Consider the following 16742-nt stretch of genomic DNA (forward strand, 5'->3'; position numbering starts at 1 on the left):
AGACCGAAAATTTTGAAAAAAATTACGTTTTTATTTTTTTCTGTAATTTTTTTGTAAATAAGTAAGTTTTCTCTTTCAATTACGGGCACTGATATGGTGGCACTGATGGGCACAGATGAGATGGCACTGATGGACATCGACGAGGTAGTACTGACGGGCACAGATGAGGTGGCACTGATTGGTGGCGCTGGTATGCGGCACTGATGGGCACACATAGGCGGCACTCATGGGCACACATAGGCGGCACTGATGGGCACTCATGGGCGGCACTGATGGGCACTCATGGGCGGCACTGATGGGCACTCATGGGCGGCACTGATGGGCACTCATGGGCGGCACTGGGCATACATGGGCGGCACAGATGGGCACTCATGGGCGGCACAGATGGGCACTGTGGGGTGGCACAGATGGGCACTGTGGGGTGGCACAGATGGGCACTGTGGGGTGGCACTGATGGGCACTGTGGGGTGGCACTGATGGACACTGTGGGGCGGCACTGATGGACACTGTGCGGCGGCACTGATTTACTTGTTGCCAGTCAGTGCCCATTTGTGGGCACTGATTGGCATCTTTTTTTTTTTGCATCTTTTTTTTTCCCCCCAGACTTTTTTTTTTTATTTGGACTTTTTTTTTTTTTTTTTTGCCCTTCCCTGGTGGGCATCCCTGGTGGTCCATGTGGCGATCCGAGGGGGGGCTGCGCTGATAAACAATCAGCGCGAACCCCCCCCTGTCAGGAGAGCCGCCGATAGGCTCTCCTCTCCTCTCCTCTACCCATCGACGGCTCTTCCTGTTTACACCGTGATCAGCCGTGGTTGGACACGGCTGATCACGTGGTAAAGAGTCTCCGTGAGAGACTCTTTACCGAGATCGGTGTTGCGGGGTGTCAGACTGAGGACGTCATATGACGTCCAGTCAGGATTCTACAACCACTTTGCCGACGTCAATCTGTCATTGGCGGGCGGCAAGTGGTTAAAGGTGCTACACTTCCACTATTTTTTATGCTGTAAGTTGTGTATACTGCTTATGTGTTCGCTACCTAGATTTTAGATATATTTCTAACACACAGCGCAGCATTCCCACATTTTATTTATATTTTTAACATGTATGTGAAATATTAAAAAAATTGGCAGCATAAAGGTAAAACTTTCAAGTCAATCATATTTATTACACTTCCAATAAAATACAGAGTAAAACAAACATGTGCTGTATAAATGTGTTAAAAATCATTAGTCTTATCACAAACATTTAAAGCAGGGATCCTCAAACTACGGCCCTCCAGCTGTTGTAGAACTACACATCCCATGAGGCATTGTAACACACTGACATTCACAGACATGACTAGGCATGATGGGAATTGTAGTTCCTGAACAACTGGAGGGCCGTAGTTTGAAGACTCATGATTTAGGCTCCATGCACACTGAAGCTGATAAAAGCTATAAAAAAAACACCAGTAGCTTTGCAGGGAGCCTTTCAACGTTTTTTAGCATTTTTGTAATAGCTTTAATCAGCATTTTTCAGTGTAGCTTTTTTTTTTTTTTTTTACTTTTTTTTTTCAATGGATTAAAAAACACAAAAAAACTCTGGCACCGGCGTTTTTGAGCGTTTTTAAGTGTTTTTGAGTGTTTTTCTGCGTTTTTCTGCGTTTTGCGTTTTGTCACGCTTTTCCCCGCCAAAAAACGGCACTTTGAACGCAAATTTCGGGCGTTCAGAAAAAAGCCAAAAAACCTCCAAAGCTCATTAAGACGCCCAGGTGTGCATGGGCACATAGGCTAACATAGAGTTCAATTTATGGGCTTTTAAAAAAAAAAGCCAAACCGCCAATAAACTGCAGTTTATCAGCTTCAGTGTGCATGGAGCCTTAAAGTGTAGACAAAGGCAAAACTTTTTTTTTTTTCGTTTTGGATAGAGTGGAGAGAGATTTGACCCCCTGTCAGTTTTTTTTGTTTTTTTGCAGTTTGTGCCCACATTAGCGAGATTCCCCCTCTCAATTTGTTCTGTTTACTGTTGTCATCAAAATTGAAAGTAAAAGAAAATTCCACATTTTGGGTTGACATTAGAACACCAAAAGGAGGACATTTTCCAATGGGGACACTGTTCTGGTGACACACCAGGATTCCCTCACTTTGAAGGAATTTCTTCTCACTTCCTGTTTGTCTATTGGACAGGAACTGAAGGGAAGTCTTTCCATTGGGACACAGATGGCAAAAAAAGCAAAAAAAAAAAACTGACAGGGGTTATAAAAAAAAAAGATAGGTTTTCCCTTCAGTTACACTTTAATGGAATGAGGAGAGATAAAAAAAGGAAAGGTAAGTGATTGTGGGGTATATATTTTTTTCCACTGCTAATTTTCTATTTGAGTGATGGAAATAGGAAATCCAATCATTTAGAGGTTGAAAAAAAAGTTAATTGTAATATAATATTTTTGGTAGTAAATTAGTATTTTTTATAGAAATGTATACATCAAACCAAAAAGAACTCAGTAGGCAAAAGAGATACAAGAATTTGATTCCAAAAATAACGATGTTCTCTTCATCATTCTCTATGAGTAGTACAGAGCACAATGGTGACAGGTTCATGACATCCTGCACTCACAGAAAGTGTGTTCAGTTAAGCTGGATGACATTCAACAGGGATGAAGACCAGCATTGGATCACAGATTGTTGGGTCTGCGGGGGGGCAGTGTAAGAGAGGAGCTGAGTATTATGATTTTTGTAACAGATGGGATAACTTTTTCATTTGAAAAATGCTGGAATTGGGCTTTAATTGATCAGGTTTGTGACATATTTACTTCAATCTTTTAATTATGTGAAAAATGAAATATTCAATGTTAATTATTAGGATACAATCATTAATGAAGGTGTAGGAGTGTATGGGACAATTTTGCATTGCCTTCAAGGTGGAATAAGGCCCTGTTTTGGTTATGTGACAGATTACACTTTTTAGGGTTTTTTCCATACGTGCAGAGAGAGATCACACAAACAATTGTAATTATATACAGTGCCTTGAAAAAATATTCACACCCCTTGAAATTTTCCACATTTTGTCATGTTACAAAAACATAAATTATTTTATTGGGATTTTATGTGATAGACCAACACAAAGTGGTACATAATTGTGAAGCGGAAGGAAAATGATAAATGTTTTTCAAAATGTAATACTTTGTCAATAGTACAGTATATATTTTGTAGTCAATACTTTGTAGAACCACCTTTCACTACAATTACAGCTGCAACTCTTTTTGGGTATGTCTCTACCAGCTTTGCATATCTAGATAGTGACATTTTTGCCCATTCTTCTTTGCAAAATAGCTCAAGCTCTGTCAGATTGGATGGAGAGCGTCTGTGAACAGCAATTTTCAAGTTTTGCCATAGATTCTCAATTGGATTTAGGTCTGGGCCTTTCTAACACATGAATATGCTTTGATCTAAACCATTCCATTGTAGCTCTGGCTGTATGTTTAGGGTCGTTGTTCTGCTGGAAGGTGAACCTCCCGATCCAGTCTCAAGTCTTTTGCAGACTCTAATAGGTTTTCTTCTAGGATTGCCCGGTATTTTTGCTGCATCCATCAACTCTGACCAGCTTCCCTGTCCCTGCTGAAGAAAAGCATCCCCACAACATGATGCTGCACCACCATGTTTCACGGTGGGGATGGTGTGTTCAGGGTGATGTGCAGTGTTAGTTTTCTGCCACACATAGCGTTTTGATTTTAGGTCAAAAGGTTTGATTTTTGTCTCATCTGACCAGAGCACCTTCCCGATGTTTGCTGTGCCCCCCAAAAGTTCAAGGGGTATGAATACTTTTTTAAGGCACTGTATATAACATTTAATTGAATAATGACAGATATAGTGACACATGTACAAATGCAATAATATCAAAATAATATATAAAGAGAATTAGCTGCAGGTAGAATTCAGATGATCTTCCCAAAGTCCCCACCCGTTTTTAGAGGTTGGCAGATGATCAGGGCAGACGCTTGCTTCTCGACATTCTGTTAGAGGACTAGCTTATTCTAGTTTGGGCTATGGTAGACACAGGCTAGTATGTGAGTAAATGACCAATCAAAGTTATTTGGACAGTGATATCACCTTTTAAGGGGGATAGTGGGCTCTATCATCCTGCATTCCTCAAGCATTAGGTCAGTTAAGGTAAATCAAACATATACATTTTTCCTTATATGACTCCTTGACCAGTTCTTGGAGGAGGCTTCCTTTTACATTAGTGAGCCACAAGCAAAGAAAAATTATGTTTCTCCATCAGGCCCAAGTTAAGAAGGCCAGTGTCAAACGGCTCTTGCTCGTGCCAGAACTGCTTCTTTTTCCATACAAGATTTTGGAAATGCAAAAGCAGCTTGAAGACAGAAGGTCAACTGCACCTGGCAAGGAATTTGGATTTGTTTTTGAAGGGTCTCAAACTGATGTCAAAATAGCACACTGCATTTGCCTATGGACACAAGCCCGTCAAACCTGGCCCTTGCTCATATTAAACCATCAGACATCCAGCACGTTTGTTGTACTGTAAGACTCCTGATGGAAATTTCCATTACCTATACCTTTCATATACAATGCATGAATGAGGCTTGTACTGATTAAATGTACAGAGTGGTAGGAGAGCAAAGTATTGTTGTTCATTTTATACTGTCATGTTTTCTTATACTGCAGCCTCAACAGATGACAGCGCGGAGGAGAAGACGCACGGCACGCTGCACACGGGATTAATTATAGGGATACTCGTACTGGTTCTCGTTGTTGCTGCTGCCATCCTTGTAACAATTTACATGTACCATCATCCGACATCATCTGCTAGCCTCTTTTTTATTGAGGTAATCTGCTTCCCTTTCATTTCATATTTTCACACTAGCAAAATGATTGCATTTACAGTACTGGGTATAAAGCACTGCCAACCTCCAGTTTTCTGAAACCTAGTTAAACTGTCAGTACAATTTTACATGCTGAATGACGATTAGTGCCTGGTGCTTTGTATGATTTGGAGTTTACAGACCCCAGAAACCGTATACAATCGGCATATGCATACTTGCTAATCCTAATGGTCTGTGATTCTAGGAAAGCAGTTTGCACTAGAATGCCAATTTGGAGGTATAGCCAAAATACCAGTTTTAAAGGATAATTACAGGCATGGTATATTTTTACATAGTTACTATGTATATGCCATAGGTACTGATGCCCCAAAATGCTGTTAATCCCTTTAGTAGCCACTGCTACTCCAGTGATTTCCACTTATGGGGTCCCATGCCGAGCAGCCAATCTGCTGCATTGTGAACATAGTAGGCTGGCCACTCATCATGGGTGTCATTCAGAGAATGCTTTGTATCTTCTGCATGAAAGCAAAGCATTCTCTTATTGGTCGACGTGGAAAGTGTGACATCACCGCCCCACTTCTCCACCTCATCCAGTCAGAGAACATTTTGCATTCATTCAGAAAATGCAAAGAATTTTCTGCACAGTGCCTGTGCTGAACAGCTGACCTTTTGTGTTCAGAGACCCGACACAAGACTGAAAGCAAGTGTTCGATGCACTGGAATCGCGGTATCTACTGCAGTTGTTCCCAGCTTCCTGCGGCATTGGCCAGGTATGGTATATATCCAAGCTGGTCCAATGTAACTATGTAAAAATATATTTGTCTTTAAGAGGCATGGTTGTATAGTGTGAATGGAAAAAACTGTGCTATTAAATTCTAATGCCGCGTACACACGATCATTTTTCGGAATGAAAAAAACGTTGTTGAAAAAAAGGCCTATGTGGTAAAAATAACTCATAAGTCTGTGGGTTAGTGAAAACGAAAAGTAACAGTCCATGAGAAAATGTCAGAAATGTCATCCATATGTGATCCAAAATGCAGCAGAAGGAGTGAAACCAGGAAAGTGCCTCCACCATAAGCTTGCACTGCCGCTTACCAGATAAGTATGATCCCTTATTCAGGAGATCAAAAACGCCTGTAGCTTATAACCCAGCCTGGGGTTTCGGGGCCTTGCAGCAAACCTCTTAGCCTCTGTGGTAATAATCCTCTTACGGAAGTTCACAATATATGGGTCCCAAATAGTGTGGTGCCCCAAGATGACATCCTTTGAGTGCCGGAACGCGTAGGAAAGAGCAGCAAGCTGACATCACCGTGTTTACGCCAGTACCTTGCTATCGAGAGCTGGCCGGCTTGATTTTCTTATCGCTGTTTTTTATCCACTCTATTGGGGACCCATATATTGTGAACTTCTGTAAGAGGATTATTACCACAGAGGCTGAGATGCTTGCTGCAAGGCCCCGAGACCCCAGGCTGGTGGACCTTTGATGAGCCTTTGGTAAGGCTTCGATGAGTCTTTGGTGAGGCTTCGATGAGTCTTTGGTGGGGCTTCACTTGCTTCGGCTTTACTTGCTTCGACATTACACCTCGTACTGCTTCAACAAGCTTTTATGATGTGTTTTTGATGTTAGGGTGGTGCTTCTATGAAGCTTTGGTGGTGCTCTTTTGAAGCTTTGTTGAAGCTTGGCAGCTTCTCAAAAGCTGCAGGTGCTTCAAATGAGCTTTGTCATCGAGCTCTATAGAGGCTTTGAAGACACTTTGAAGCACCACTAAAGCTACATGGGGTATAATTTTTTGAGCCAAAGCAAAGCAAACACAAGGGGGCAGATCCACGTACCTGCGCGTAATCTTCCGCCGGGCGCAGCGTATCTAAGATACACTACGCCGCCGCAACTTATTTTTTTATTTAGAATCCACAAAGAATTCGCGCCGTAAGTTACGGCGGCATAGTGTATCTTTGGCGGCGTAAGGGCGCGGCATTCAAATGGATGTAAAGGGGGCGTGTTTTATGTTAATACGTCGTGACCCGACGTAAACAACGTTTTTTTTAACTGCGCATCCGCCGTCCGTGGGGGTATCCCAGTGCGCATGCTCGAAATTAACCTGGAAAAAGCCAATGCTTCAGACGGTGACATCTTTCTACGCAAATCCCTATTCGCGAACGACTTACGCAAACGACGTAAAAATGTCAAAATTGTACGTGGGAACGACGGCCATACTTAACATTGAGTACGCCTCATAACAGCAGGTTTAACTATACACCAGAAAAAGCCGAACGAAAACGACGTAAAAAAATGCGCCGGCCGGACGTACGTTCGTGGATCGCCGTAAATAGCTAATTTACATACTCGACGCGGAAATCGACGGAAATGCCACCTAGCGGCCGCCAAAATATTGCATCTAAGATCCGACGGGGTACTAAGACGTACGCCTGTCGGATCGATCCCAGATGCTGTCGTATCTTGTTTTGTGGATACAAAACAAAGATACGACGCGGGAAATTTAAAATTACGCCGGCGTATCAAGAGATACGCCGGCGTAATGCTTTTGTGGATCTGCCCCATGGTGTAAACAAGACTGTAAGCTAACCGTTTTATCTAGTGACAGGAGCTTTGACTGGAGTTCAGAGAGCTTTAACAAAGCGTGTCCGAAGCCTTGTTTTGAAGCAAGTGTAAGCTAACCCTTATGCCTCGTACACACGACCGTTTTTTATGACGAGAAAAATTCAATTTTTTTAATTGGTCTTTAAAAACGATCGTGTGTGGGCTCCAGAGCATTTTTCACGACGTGAAAATGGGCATTAAAAATTTACAACATGCTCTAATTTTTCTCAATGTTTTTCACGTTGTCGTTTTTTAACGTTGTGAAAAATGGTCATGTGTAGGCTTTAACGACGGGGGGAAAAACGTGCATGCTCAGAAACAAGTTATCAGAAAGGAAATTTGCATAATCAAGTCCAAAGGGTGGCGCCATTTGAATGGAACTTCCCCTTTATAGTGCCGTCATAAGTGTTGTAGGTCACCGTGCTTTGCTCGAATTTTTTTTTTTAACGATCGTGTTTATGCAAGGCAGGCTTGACAATCACGTTGAGAAAAACATTGTTTTTTCCATGACATTAAAAACGTTTGTGTGTACGCGGCAAGAGAGTTCTTCACCTAAAACAAATCCATTGTTTAAAACGACTTCCAGACCTGCGCACGACGATGTACGTCCTATTTTTAAAGATGGATATCTCAGTAACGGCAGCAGCTGCTGCCACAACCGAGGTATCCATCTTTAGTGTGCGCGGTCCTGTACACGATAACGGCGGTCTTCCCGCCATTATCATGGCAGGAGAGGGCCCCTCCCGCCGCTCTCCCGCGCCCTCCGCCGCTTACCGGAGCCGTCGGTAGCGGCGGAGGAGATCGGGTGCGTTCGGCTGCTGACTGGGGACGAGACTGAAGGAAAAATCTCCTTCGCCTGTCCCCATAGCTTTGCTGGGCGGAAGTGACGTCAAAACGTCAGTCCCGCCCAGCCTCTTAAAGAAACATTTTTTTTTTTGTCATTTGAAAAAATGACAGTTTAAATTTTTTATTTTTTTTCTTGCATTTTAGTCTAATTATGAGATCTGAGGTCTTTTTTACCCCAGATCTCATATTTAAGAGGACCTGTCATGCTTTTTTCTATTACAAGGGATGTTTACATTCCTTATAATAGGAATAAAAGTGATCAAATTGTTTTATTTTTTTTTTCAGTGTAAAAAGTAATAAAATAAATAAAAATAAATAAGAAAACAAAAAAAATGTTTTTAAAGCGCCCCGTCCCGACGAGCTCGCGCGCAGAAGCGAACGCATACGCGAGTAGTGCCCACATATGAAAACGGTGTTCAAATCACACAAGTGAGGTATTGCCGCGATCGTTAGAGCGAGAGCAATAATTCTAGCCCTAGACCTACTCTGTAGCTCAAAAAATGCAACCTATAGAATTTTTTAAACGTCGCCTATCAAGATATTTAAGGGTAAAAGTTTGACGCCATGCCACGAGCGGGCGCAATTTTTAAGTGTGACATGTTGGGTATCATTTTACTCGGCGTAACATTATCTTTCACAATATATGAAAAAATTGGGCCAAATTTATTGTTGTCTTATTTTTTAATTCAAAAAAGCGATTTTTTTTCAAAAAAAGTGCGCTTGTAAGACCGCTGCGCAAATACGGTGTGACAAAAAGTATTGCAATGACCACTATTTTATTCTCTAGGGTGTTAGAAAAAAATATATATAATGTTTGGGGGTTTTAAGTAATTTTCTAGCAGAAAAAAACTGTTTTAGTCTTGCAAACACCAAATCTGAAAAACACCTAAGGTCTGGAAGTGGTTAAAACAACGTACTGTATATTTTAGATAAAAAAAGACATAGTGGGAGATTTACTAAAGCTAGAGAGTGCAAAATCTGCGAGATTCTATTGTCAAAGCTTAATTGAACAAGCAAGTTAGAAACTGATTGGCTACCATGCACAGCTGCACCCGATTCTGAGTGCTCCAGTTTTAGTAAATCTCCCCCATAATCCCCCTAAACTGAAGCTTGTTTGCTTGATCTCAAATGGTGCCCGAATGTTACATTCTGTGCCTTGCCAGCATTTTTCTAATACCATAAACATTTATTCCTGTGTAGTCTCCTCCACTGGCGTACTGTACACAGACATGTTTCTTTCATGAACATCAAATCAGTCTTTTGTCGGATAAAGGGGTTTCTATCTGCCATCACAATGACTTCTTAAATATCTGTCAAGTCTCAGTGAGAATGACAACCTTGGGCAGAATGTTGATCACACGGCTCTCCAGAGACCAGGAGCGGCATCGCTCTGTTTAGAAGACGATCTCCATTTCTACTCTATAGTTAGTTTTATAAATGAAAAAAAGAGCAATGCGTTGCTGTGCGTATTAAGTGGAAATGTGCTTTAAATGCAAAGGAAAAACAAAAACAATAAAGTTAGCTGATGTTAAAAATAAATATACACAGTACTGTATGTATGTAAGCACCCAGATCCTAAGAGGAATGGAGATTTCTGAGGCTGGGATAGAAAGGGGCTGAGATCCACTACACTTCTTAAATAGTTAAATACCAGCAGAAAAGAATAAAGGACTGAGAAAGACATAGGACTCATTCACACAGGCATACTACACCTTACACGGGGATGGTCTGTTTAGGTGTTCCATGCATCTGCATGCACACAGTCCTATTCATGGCAATTAGGATACAGCGGCTGCACAGACATAGCTACTGCTCCAAATTTGACATCTGTGCAGGTGCACCCCCCCCCCCCCCAATGCTGCCAGTGTTAGCTTGTGGGCTGGTGTGAATGAGACCTTAGACTTTGTACACATTTTCTTTGCAGCTGGTATAAACTGAAATTTATGTTTTTTTTTTAGGCTGTATTCACATTGGTACGAAAAACGCTCCGAAATTGGGAGCACATGGTCCGACCTTGAAAAAGGTTCCTACACTACTTTATTTCAACTTTGATCCTACTTCAGCACAAACAATATCATTGAAGTCGGATCAAAGTCAGATCACTGTCTTAATTGATCCGACTTTGGCTTGCAACAGGGATCTTGAAAGGGAACCCCATGCCAAAATAAAATAAAAAAACTGAGCTCCCCCTCGGTCTGGTATGGTTTCTAAGTAGAACTACCATGCCCAAAAAACAGTGTGGGGTCCCCCCAGAATCCATACCAGAACCTTAACCAAGCACGCAGCCCAACAGGTCAGGAAAGGGGGGGCGAGCGAGGGACAAGGGCCTCTTTCCGACAACCCTGGGCGGTGGTTGAGGGGGTCTGCGCGTGGGGGGCTTTTCGGAATCTGGAAGCTCCCTTTAACAAGGGGGCCCCCAGGTCCCAGCCTCCCCACCCTATGTGATTTTTTTTAGGTGAATGGGTAGGGGTACAATTTACCCCATACTAATTTGCATAGGGTGGGGGGCCGGGATTTGGGGACCACCAAGGATAAGGGGGGCTTAAAGATTCCGATAAGCCCCCTGCCCAAAACCACTGTCCAGGGTTGTCAGGAAGAGGCACAGGCCCCCCCCTTTCCCCAAAGCCCCTACCCCCCATGTTGAGGACATGTGGCTTGGTATCATCCAAGGGGGGGGTGCGCACGTCACCCCCCCTTTTCCTACCCTGCTGGGCTGCTATGCCATTTTATTTTTATTTTGGTGTGGAGTTTCCCCTCAAGATTCATACCAGACACAAAGGGCCTGGTATTGTCAAGATAAAAGTCGGATCCCATTCATTGAAGTTGGATGGAAGTCAGACTTCAAGTGGCAGTGCAAAGTCCAATCCACAGTCGTACGACTCCCGTGTTGTACCAGTGTGAACCCATCGTCGATATAGCTCTGGAGAATACCAAGCCCTTTAGATCAGTGCCTGTTTTCAAATGAGCTTACAATCTACACCCCTGCTACAGTCTACTAGACACACTAGGGCAGTGATGGCGAACCTTGGCACCCCAAATGTTTTGGAACTACATTTCCCATAATGCTCAGCTACACTGCAGAGTGCATAAGCATAATGGGAAATGTAGTTCCAAATCATCTGGGCTGCCAAGGTTCGCCATCACTGCACTAGGGCAAGTTTGGGTGAAAAGTGATGATCAATATTTTTTGTTGTCGGAAAATTTGAGAACCAGCTCTCAAATTTTTGTTGATGAAAACTCTACAGCAAAGGTGCGATGGAGCATACACACGGTCGGGTTTTCCAACAACAAGCTCCAATCGAACATTTGTTGTCAGAAATTCCGACCGTGTGTACGCGGCATTAGTGTTCTTCAAGTTGCTGGTTCTAGTTGTACTGGCATCGAGAGACCGCGCACGGTGGGAAATTTACAGTGATGTAAATATACGTCACTTTGCCCAGCTGTGCCATTCTGCCGACGTATTTAGTCGTGAGCCGGTCTCTAAATTAAGGTAAGCCAGTCACTTAGAGTTAGAGGGAGACATCAAGAGCCAATTGGCCAAGGTGGACAGGAAGTATAGGTTCATTTAAAAACATGACATTTCTTGAAGTTCTCATTTAAAAGGCGTAATGTTGTATTTTGACAGCGACGTCCCAGCCGGTGGCCAGCAATGAAGTTCCGGAGAGGATCTGGACATCCCGCTTACGCTGAAGTAGAACCTGTTGGCGAAAAAGAAGGTTTCATTGTATCCGAGCAATGCTGAGTCCTGTGTGTGGAACATTACATCAGTACTGGTTTCTGGTGTCAGACCCATAAATTTTACATATATTTTCCAAGAAAAAAAAGTGCTGTGAGCTACCTGTCTGGAGACAGAAAGAGAGCTTCTCATGATCACTGATCAGGAAGAAAGATTTCTTCACTCTGAAATATAAAGGACACTCACGGTCATCTTCCTATGGTGGAAATACGTAGTAGGTCCTGGGCATCGTAGCTGGACAACAGTAGTGAATGGACAATGGCTCTTCTACTGGCTACAGAAGAGACTCCGAACAAACCTGTGCACTAACCGGAGCTCTCCATACAACAATGTTCCTATGGCTTGTGCATTTTATTCAGCTCACATGGACGAAAGCTTGTGCAGCATAAAAATTGCAAATGAACAGATGAAAGCCACATGATCATACTGAGGAGAATGGCAAACACGTGGCTCTGGATATATGATTTTTTTTTTATATTTCTATAAGGGTGCACATAGGCATCAATGATCCATATACAAAAATAATAAATGGCTCTTTGATGTCTACTACGTATTGTGCTTTTCCTGCATATTACAAATGTGGCCAAAGTGATATCTCTTTTTTTTTTTTTATTGATGTCTAAAAATAAATTGCCCCACAAGTAATCTTTAGTGGTCATCAAGATTGTAGTCATATAGGTTTGTGATTGAATGTGGGATGACCATTACCAGGTAATGTTTTTAAATATTCAAAGTGATGGCGAGGCAAGATGGCAGCTGGGTGGTCAATGTCTTTGGTGTAATGACGCTATCCATGGTCCTGAAGGAAGGTTTTAAGGGGCTGTATGTTCCTGTCCTGTGTAACAAGTATGCCTAGGATGAATAAAGCAATATATTTGATAAATAATTAAAAATCTGATGCTTTTTGTGGGGAAGAGTGTTCTCTGAATTGTAATGCATCAGTCTGGGTTTTCTTGTTTCAATGCAAAGACTTAAAATGTATGTCAAGGAAAAATAAAATAAAATATGCAGTTCCATGTTTTATCCCTTTAAAGACTCTACAAGTACAGAAAAAATCATATGTTGATTAATTAATAAATTACTTAATTAATTTTCTTAAGTCCGACAACACACAGCGTTTTAATAGACTAAATGGTGTCACCCAACCCTGTTTCTTTTTTTAGCTACAGTACTTAGGGCCAGATTCACGTAGAATCGCGGCGGCGTTACGTATCGTATATACGTTACACCGCCGCAAGTTTTCATCGCAAGTGCCTGATTCACAAAGCACTTGCGTGAAAACTTACCCCGGCGGCCTCTGTCGTAAGCCCGCGTAATTCAAAGGGGCGTGTGCCATTTAAATTAGGCACGCTCCAGCGCCGGACCTACTGCGCATGCTCCGTTTTGAAATTCCCACCGTGCTTTGCGCGAAGTGACGTAATTTTTTCGAACGGCGACGTGCGTAGTGTACTTTCGTATTCCCGGACGTCTTACGCAAGAAAAAAAAATAGAAATTTGACGCGGGAACGACGGCCATACTTTAACATGGGCTGTGTAAAGTTAGGGGAGGTAAAACGACGACTAACTTTGCGACGGGAAACTATACTAGCAACGACGTAACAAACGCGAAAAACCGTCGTGGATCGCCGTAAAACCTCATTTGCATACCCGACGCTGGAATACGACGCAAACTCCACCCAACGGCGGCCGAGGTACTGCATCCTAAGATCCGACGGTGTAAGACAATTACACCTGTCGGATCTAAGGGCTATCTATGCGTAACTGATTCTATGAATCAGTCGCATAGATACTCTGAGAGATACGACGGCGTTTCAGAGAAACGCCGTCGTATCTCTTTTGTGAATCTGGCCCTTAAAGTGGATGAAAACCCGAATTTTTTTTTTTTTATGTCACAATTTAGAGCAGTGTTTCTCAACTCCAGTCCTCGGGGCGCACCAACAGGTCTTGTTTTCAGGCTTTCCATTATTGTGCACAGGTGATTTTATCAGTTTCACTGCCTTAGTAATTACCACAGCAGTTTGATCTGAGGGAAATCCTGAAAACATGACCTGTTGGTGCGCCCCGAGGACTGGAGTTGAGAAACACTGATTTAGAGTATAAGATTTCCTATCATCTGTGCCCAGTCTTGCCACATAGAGTTAATCCAGTGCTGAGCAATCCTCCTTTATTGTTCAGTGAGATAAACGGACAAACAGGAGAAAACTTTTGTCCGTTCTTACCCCTTGCTGTGAATGACAGGTTATTTACATATCTCATGCACTAGCCTGAGACAGGCATTATTTTTTAATTCCCACCCCCACTCCTTTTCTGAAGTCATGTGGTTACTTTTCTGGATTTTGATCATAGCAGAATTTAGTGTAAGGAATACACAGGAGAAAATGCATGCTGACAAGGGGAGTGTAGAGGTGGGCGGGAAGACTACTGACATCACGACTCCACCCACCGAGCTCCAGACAACAGACCCGCCCACAGAATCTGCAGTTTTTCAGTTTTTACAACAGACAGAGGGGAGACATTTGACAGGTAAGGATACATGCAGGAGGCATCTATATCCTTATAGATCAGCACTATGGCAGTAGTCTAGAAAGGATGAGAGTGGCTTTACATCCACTCTAACAACTCACATTATCATCCAAATAAAATGTACAGGATATTAAAATAGTCCAAAAGTAGCATTTTAGTTACAAATGTTGAATAATTGACCGAGTTTAAAGTGTTTGTAAACCCATTACAACCGCTTTAACCTACAGGTAAGCCTAGATTAAGGCTAAACTGTAGGTGCAAGAAATATCTCCCAAACCTAAAAGGTTTAGGAGATATTTGCAGAAAATACAGGCACCGATGTCTACGGCGCAGACAACGGCGCAGGCGCACTGAGCGTGCCATTTGCAACGGTGATCGCGCCGTGACTGTGCAGGAGTGATGTCATTGCGGCTCCTGCCAGTCACATCACCGGAGCCACGATACAGAGGAAGGGAACGAGGACCGTTGCAGGGACTTCGATCTCAGGTAACTATGCATACTAGCTCATTATGCCTTTGTCTTCCAGGGTGTTTTTTTTTTTTTTTTTTTTTTTAGAGAGGGTTTACTTCCTCTTTAAGTGATTTTGATTACAGAAGTTGCCATCATTTTCTACCCTGTTCCTGTCCAACTCCGAAGTTTGGGGAGTTCCTGCCCACCTTTTCGTGTTTTGGATCCTTCTGTTACGTTTTTCATAATACGAAATAGATAAAAAGTCCAGCATGTAGGCGGGACCTGTCCAACGTACCCACTCGATGGGGACAACACACACATTTAGGCCTTGGCACAGTAAAACTTTATAATATTGCTATAGCTCCCAACTGTCCCTGGTTTCGAGGGACTGTCCCTGATTTGGAGCAATGTCCCGCTGTCCCTCTTTCCTCCTCATTTGCCCCTTATTTTGGTCTGATCTATATAGATGTATATAAAATGCACTTTTTAGCTTTCAAAAAGTGTTTCCCAGTGCTAAACCTTTCATCTGATTTCTAAATAGCTGCATTTGTAAATTCCAGAAGCAAATATAAAGGAATAATAGTGGAATAGTGGAATAATAATAGTAAAAAAAGCACTTGTGGGTTTAACCAATCTTGTTTTTTTTGTACAATTCTCATTTAAGGGATATGTCAAGGGGTGTGTCTTATGTCTGAATAATTTTGCATAATATCTGCATAATTTTGCTGATAGTTTTGCTGATAGTTGTCCCTCATTCACATCTCAAAATGTTGGAAGGTATGTATTGCTCACAGTTGAAATTGTCACAATGAATGAACAAGTGGCACACTGCAGCATAGGGCAGTTGCTCTCAGTACTGTATTACACTGTAATGTTACCAGAGGACAGCTTTTTCTAGAGGGGTGATGATATGCCATATAACCAGGCAGTCCTGCCGATAAGGGGGTACCACCGTTCCTCCTGTAGGGTGCACACGGGGGGGGGGGTCTGTCCCTCTTCCTCCCGCCAGCTGCTGCAGAGAGGGGGACATGCAGGGTGTGTGCGTTCACTGGTTAACACTGACACGCGTCTCAGTCAATCAGGTTCACCGGGTCTGGTTACCCGTAACCTGATTGGTTGAAGCATCATCGAGAGCGGGAGAAGACATCAAGGGACAGTGGAGGGAGGATGGCTGACCAGAGAATGGTAAGTGCCGGGCGGGGGGCAATCTGGCAGCATTTTACAGGGCAATTGAGGGGCACAGTGGCAAAAATTGATGGCATGGCACAGTGGTGACAATGGATGGGCACAGTGGTGACAATTGATGGACACAGTGGGGACAATTGATGGACACAGTGGGGACAATTGATGGACACAGTGGCGACAATTGATGGGCTCAGTGGCGACAATTGATGGGCTCAGTGGCTGTGTTTGGCATAGCACAGTGATGACAATTGATGGGCACAGTGGTGACAATTGATGGCACAGTGGCTGTGTTTGATGGCATAACACAGTGGCGACAATTGATGGCACAGTGGCGACAATTGATGGGCACAGTGGCTGCGTTTGATGGGCACAGTGGCGGCAATTGATGGGCACAATGGTGGCAATTGATGGGCACAGTAGCTGCATTTGATGGGCACAGTGAGGCTACAATTGTTTTTTTCTTCGTTTGTTTTGAGCACCAGCCGCCACTGTTGCGACAGCTGTGTGAACACAGCCGCAGGTTCTAATTTGATAGGTGTGCAGGTGTCAATACACACTGTCAGTATTTGGAGGCCATAACCTGCATC

General features: G+C 43.0%; 1 protein-coding gene across 1 annotated transcript in view; it reads left to right on the forward strand.

The window, feature by feature from the left end:
• Positions 1 to 13018, forward strand: part of PLXDC2 (plexin domain containing 2) — a 696254-nt gene extending 683236 nt beyond the window's left edge. Inside the window, exons 13-14 of the mRNA XM_040352492.1 lie at positions 4659 to 4819; positions 11887 to 13018. Coding sequence (XP_040208426.1) covers positions 4659 to 4819; positions 11887 to 12003 — 278 coding nt within the window. The 3' untranslated portion in view covers positions 12004 to 13018. The remainder of the gene's footprint in view (positions 1 to 4658; positions 4820 to 11886) is intronic.
• Positions 13019 to 16742: the final 3724 nt, after the last annotated feature.

Source organism: Rana temporaria, chromosome 5, assembly GCF_905171775.1.
Source record: "Rana temporaria chromosome 5, aRanTem1.1, whole genome shotgun sequence".
Lineage (NCBI taxonomy): Eukaryota > Metazoa > Chordata > Amphibia > Anura > Ranidae > Rana > Rana temporaria.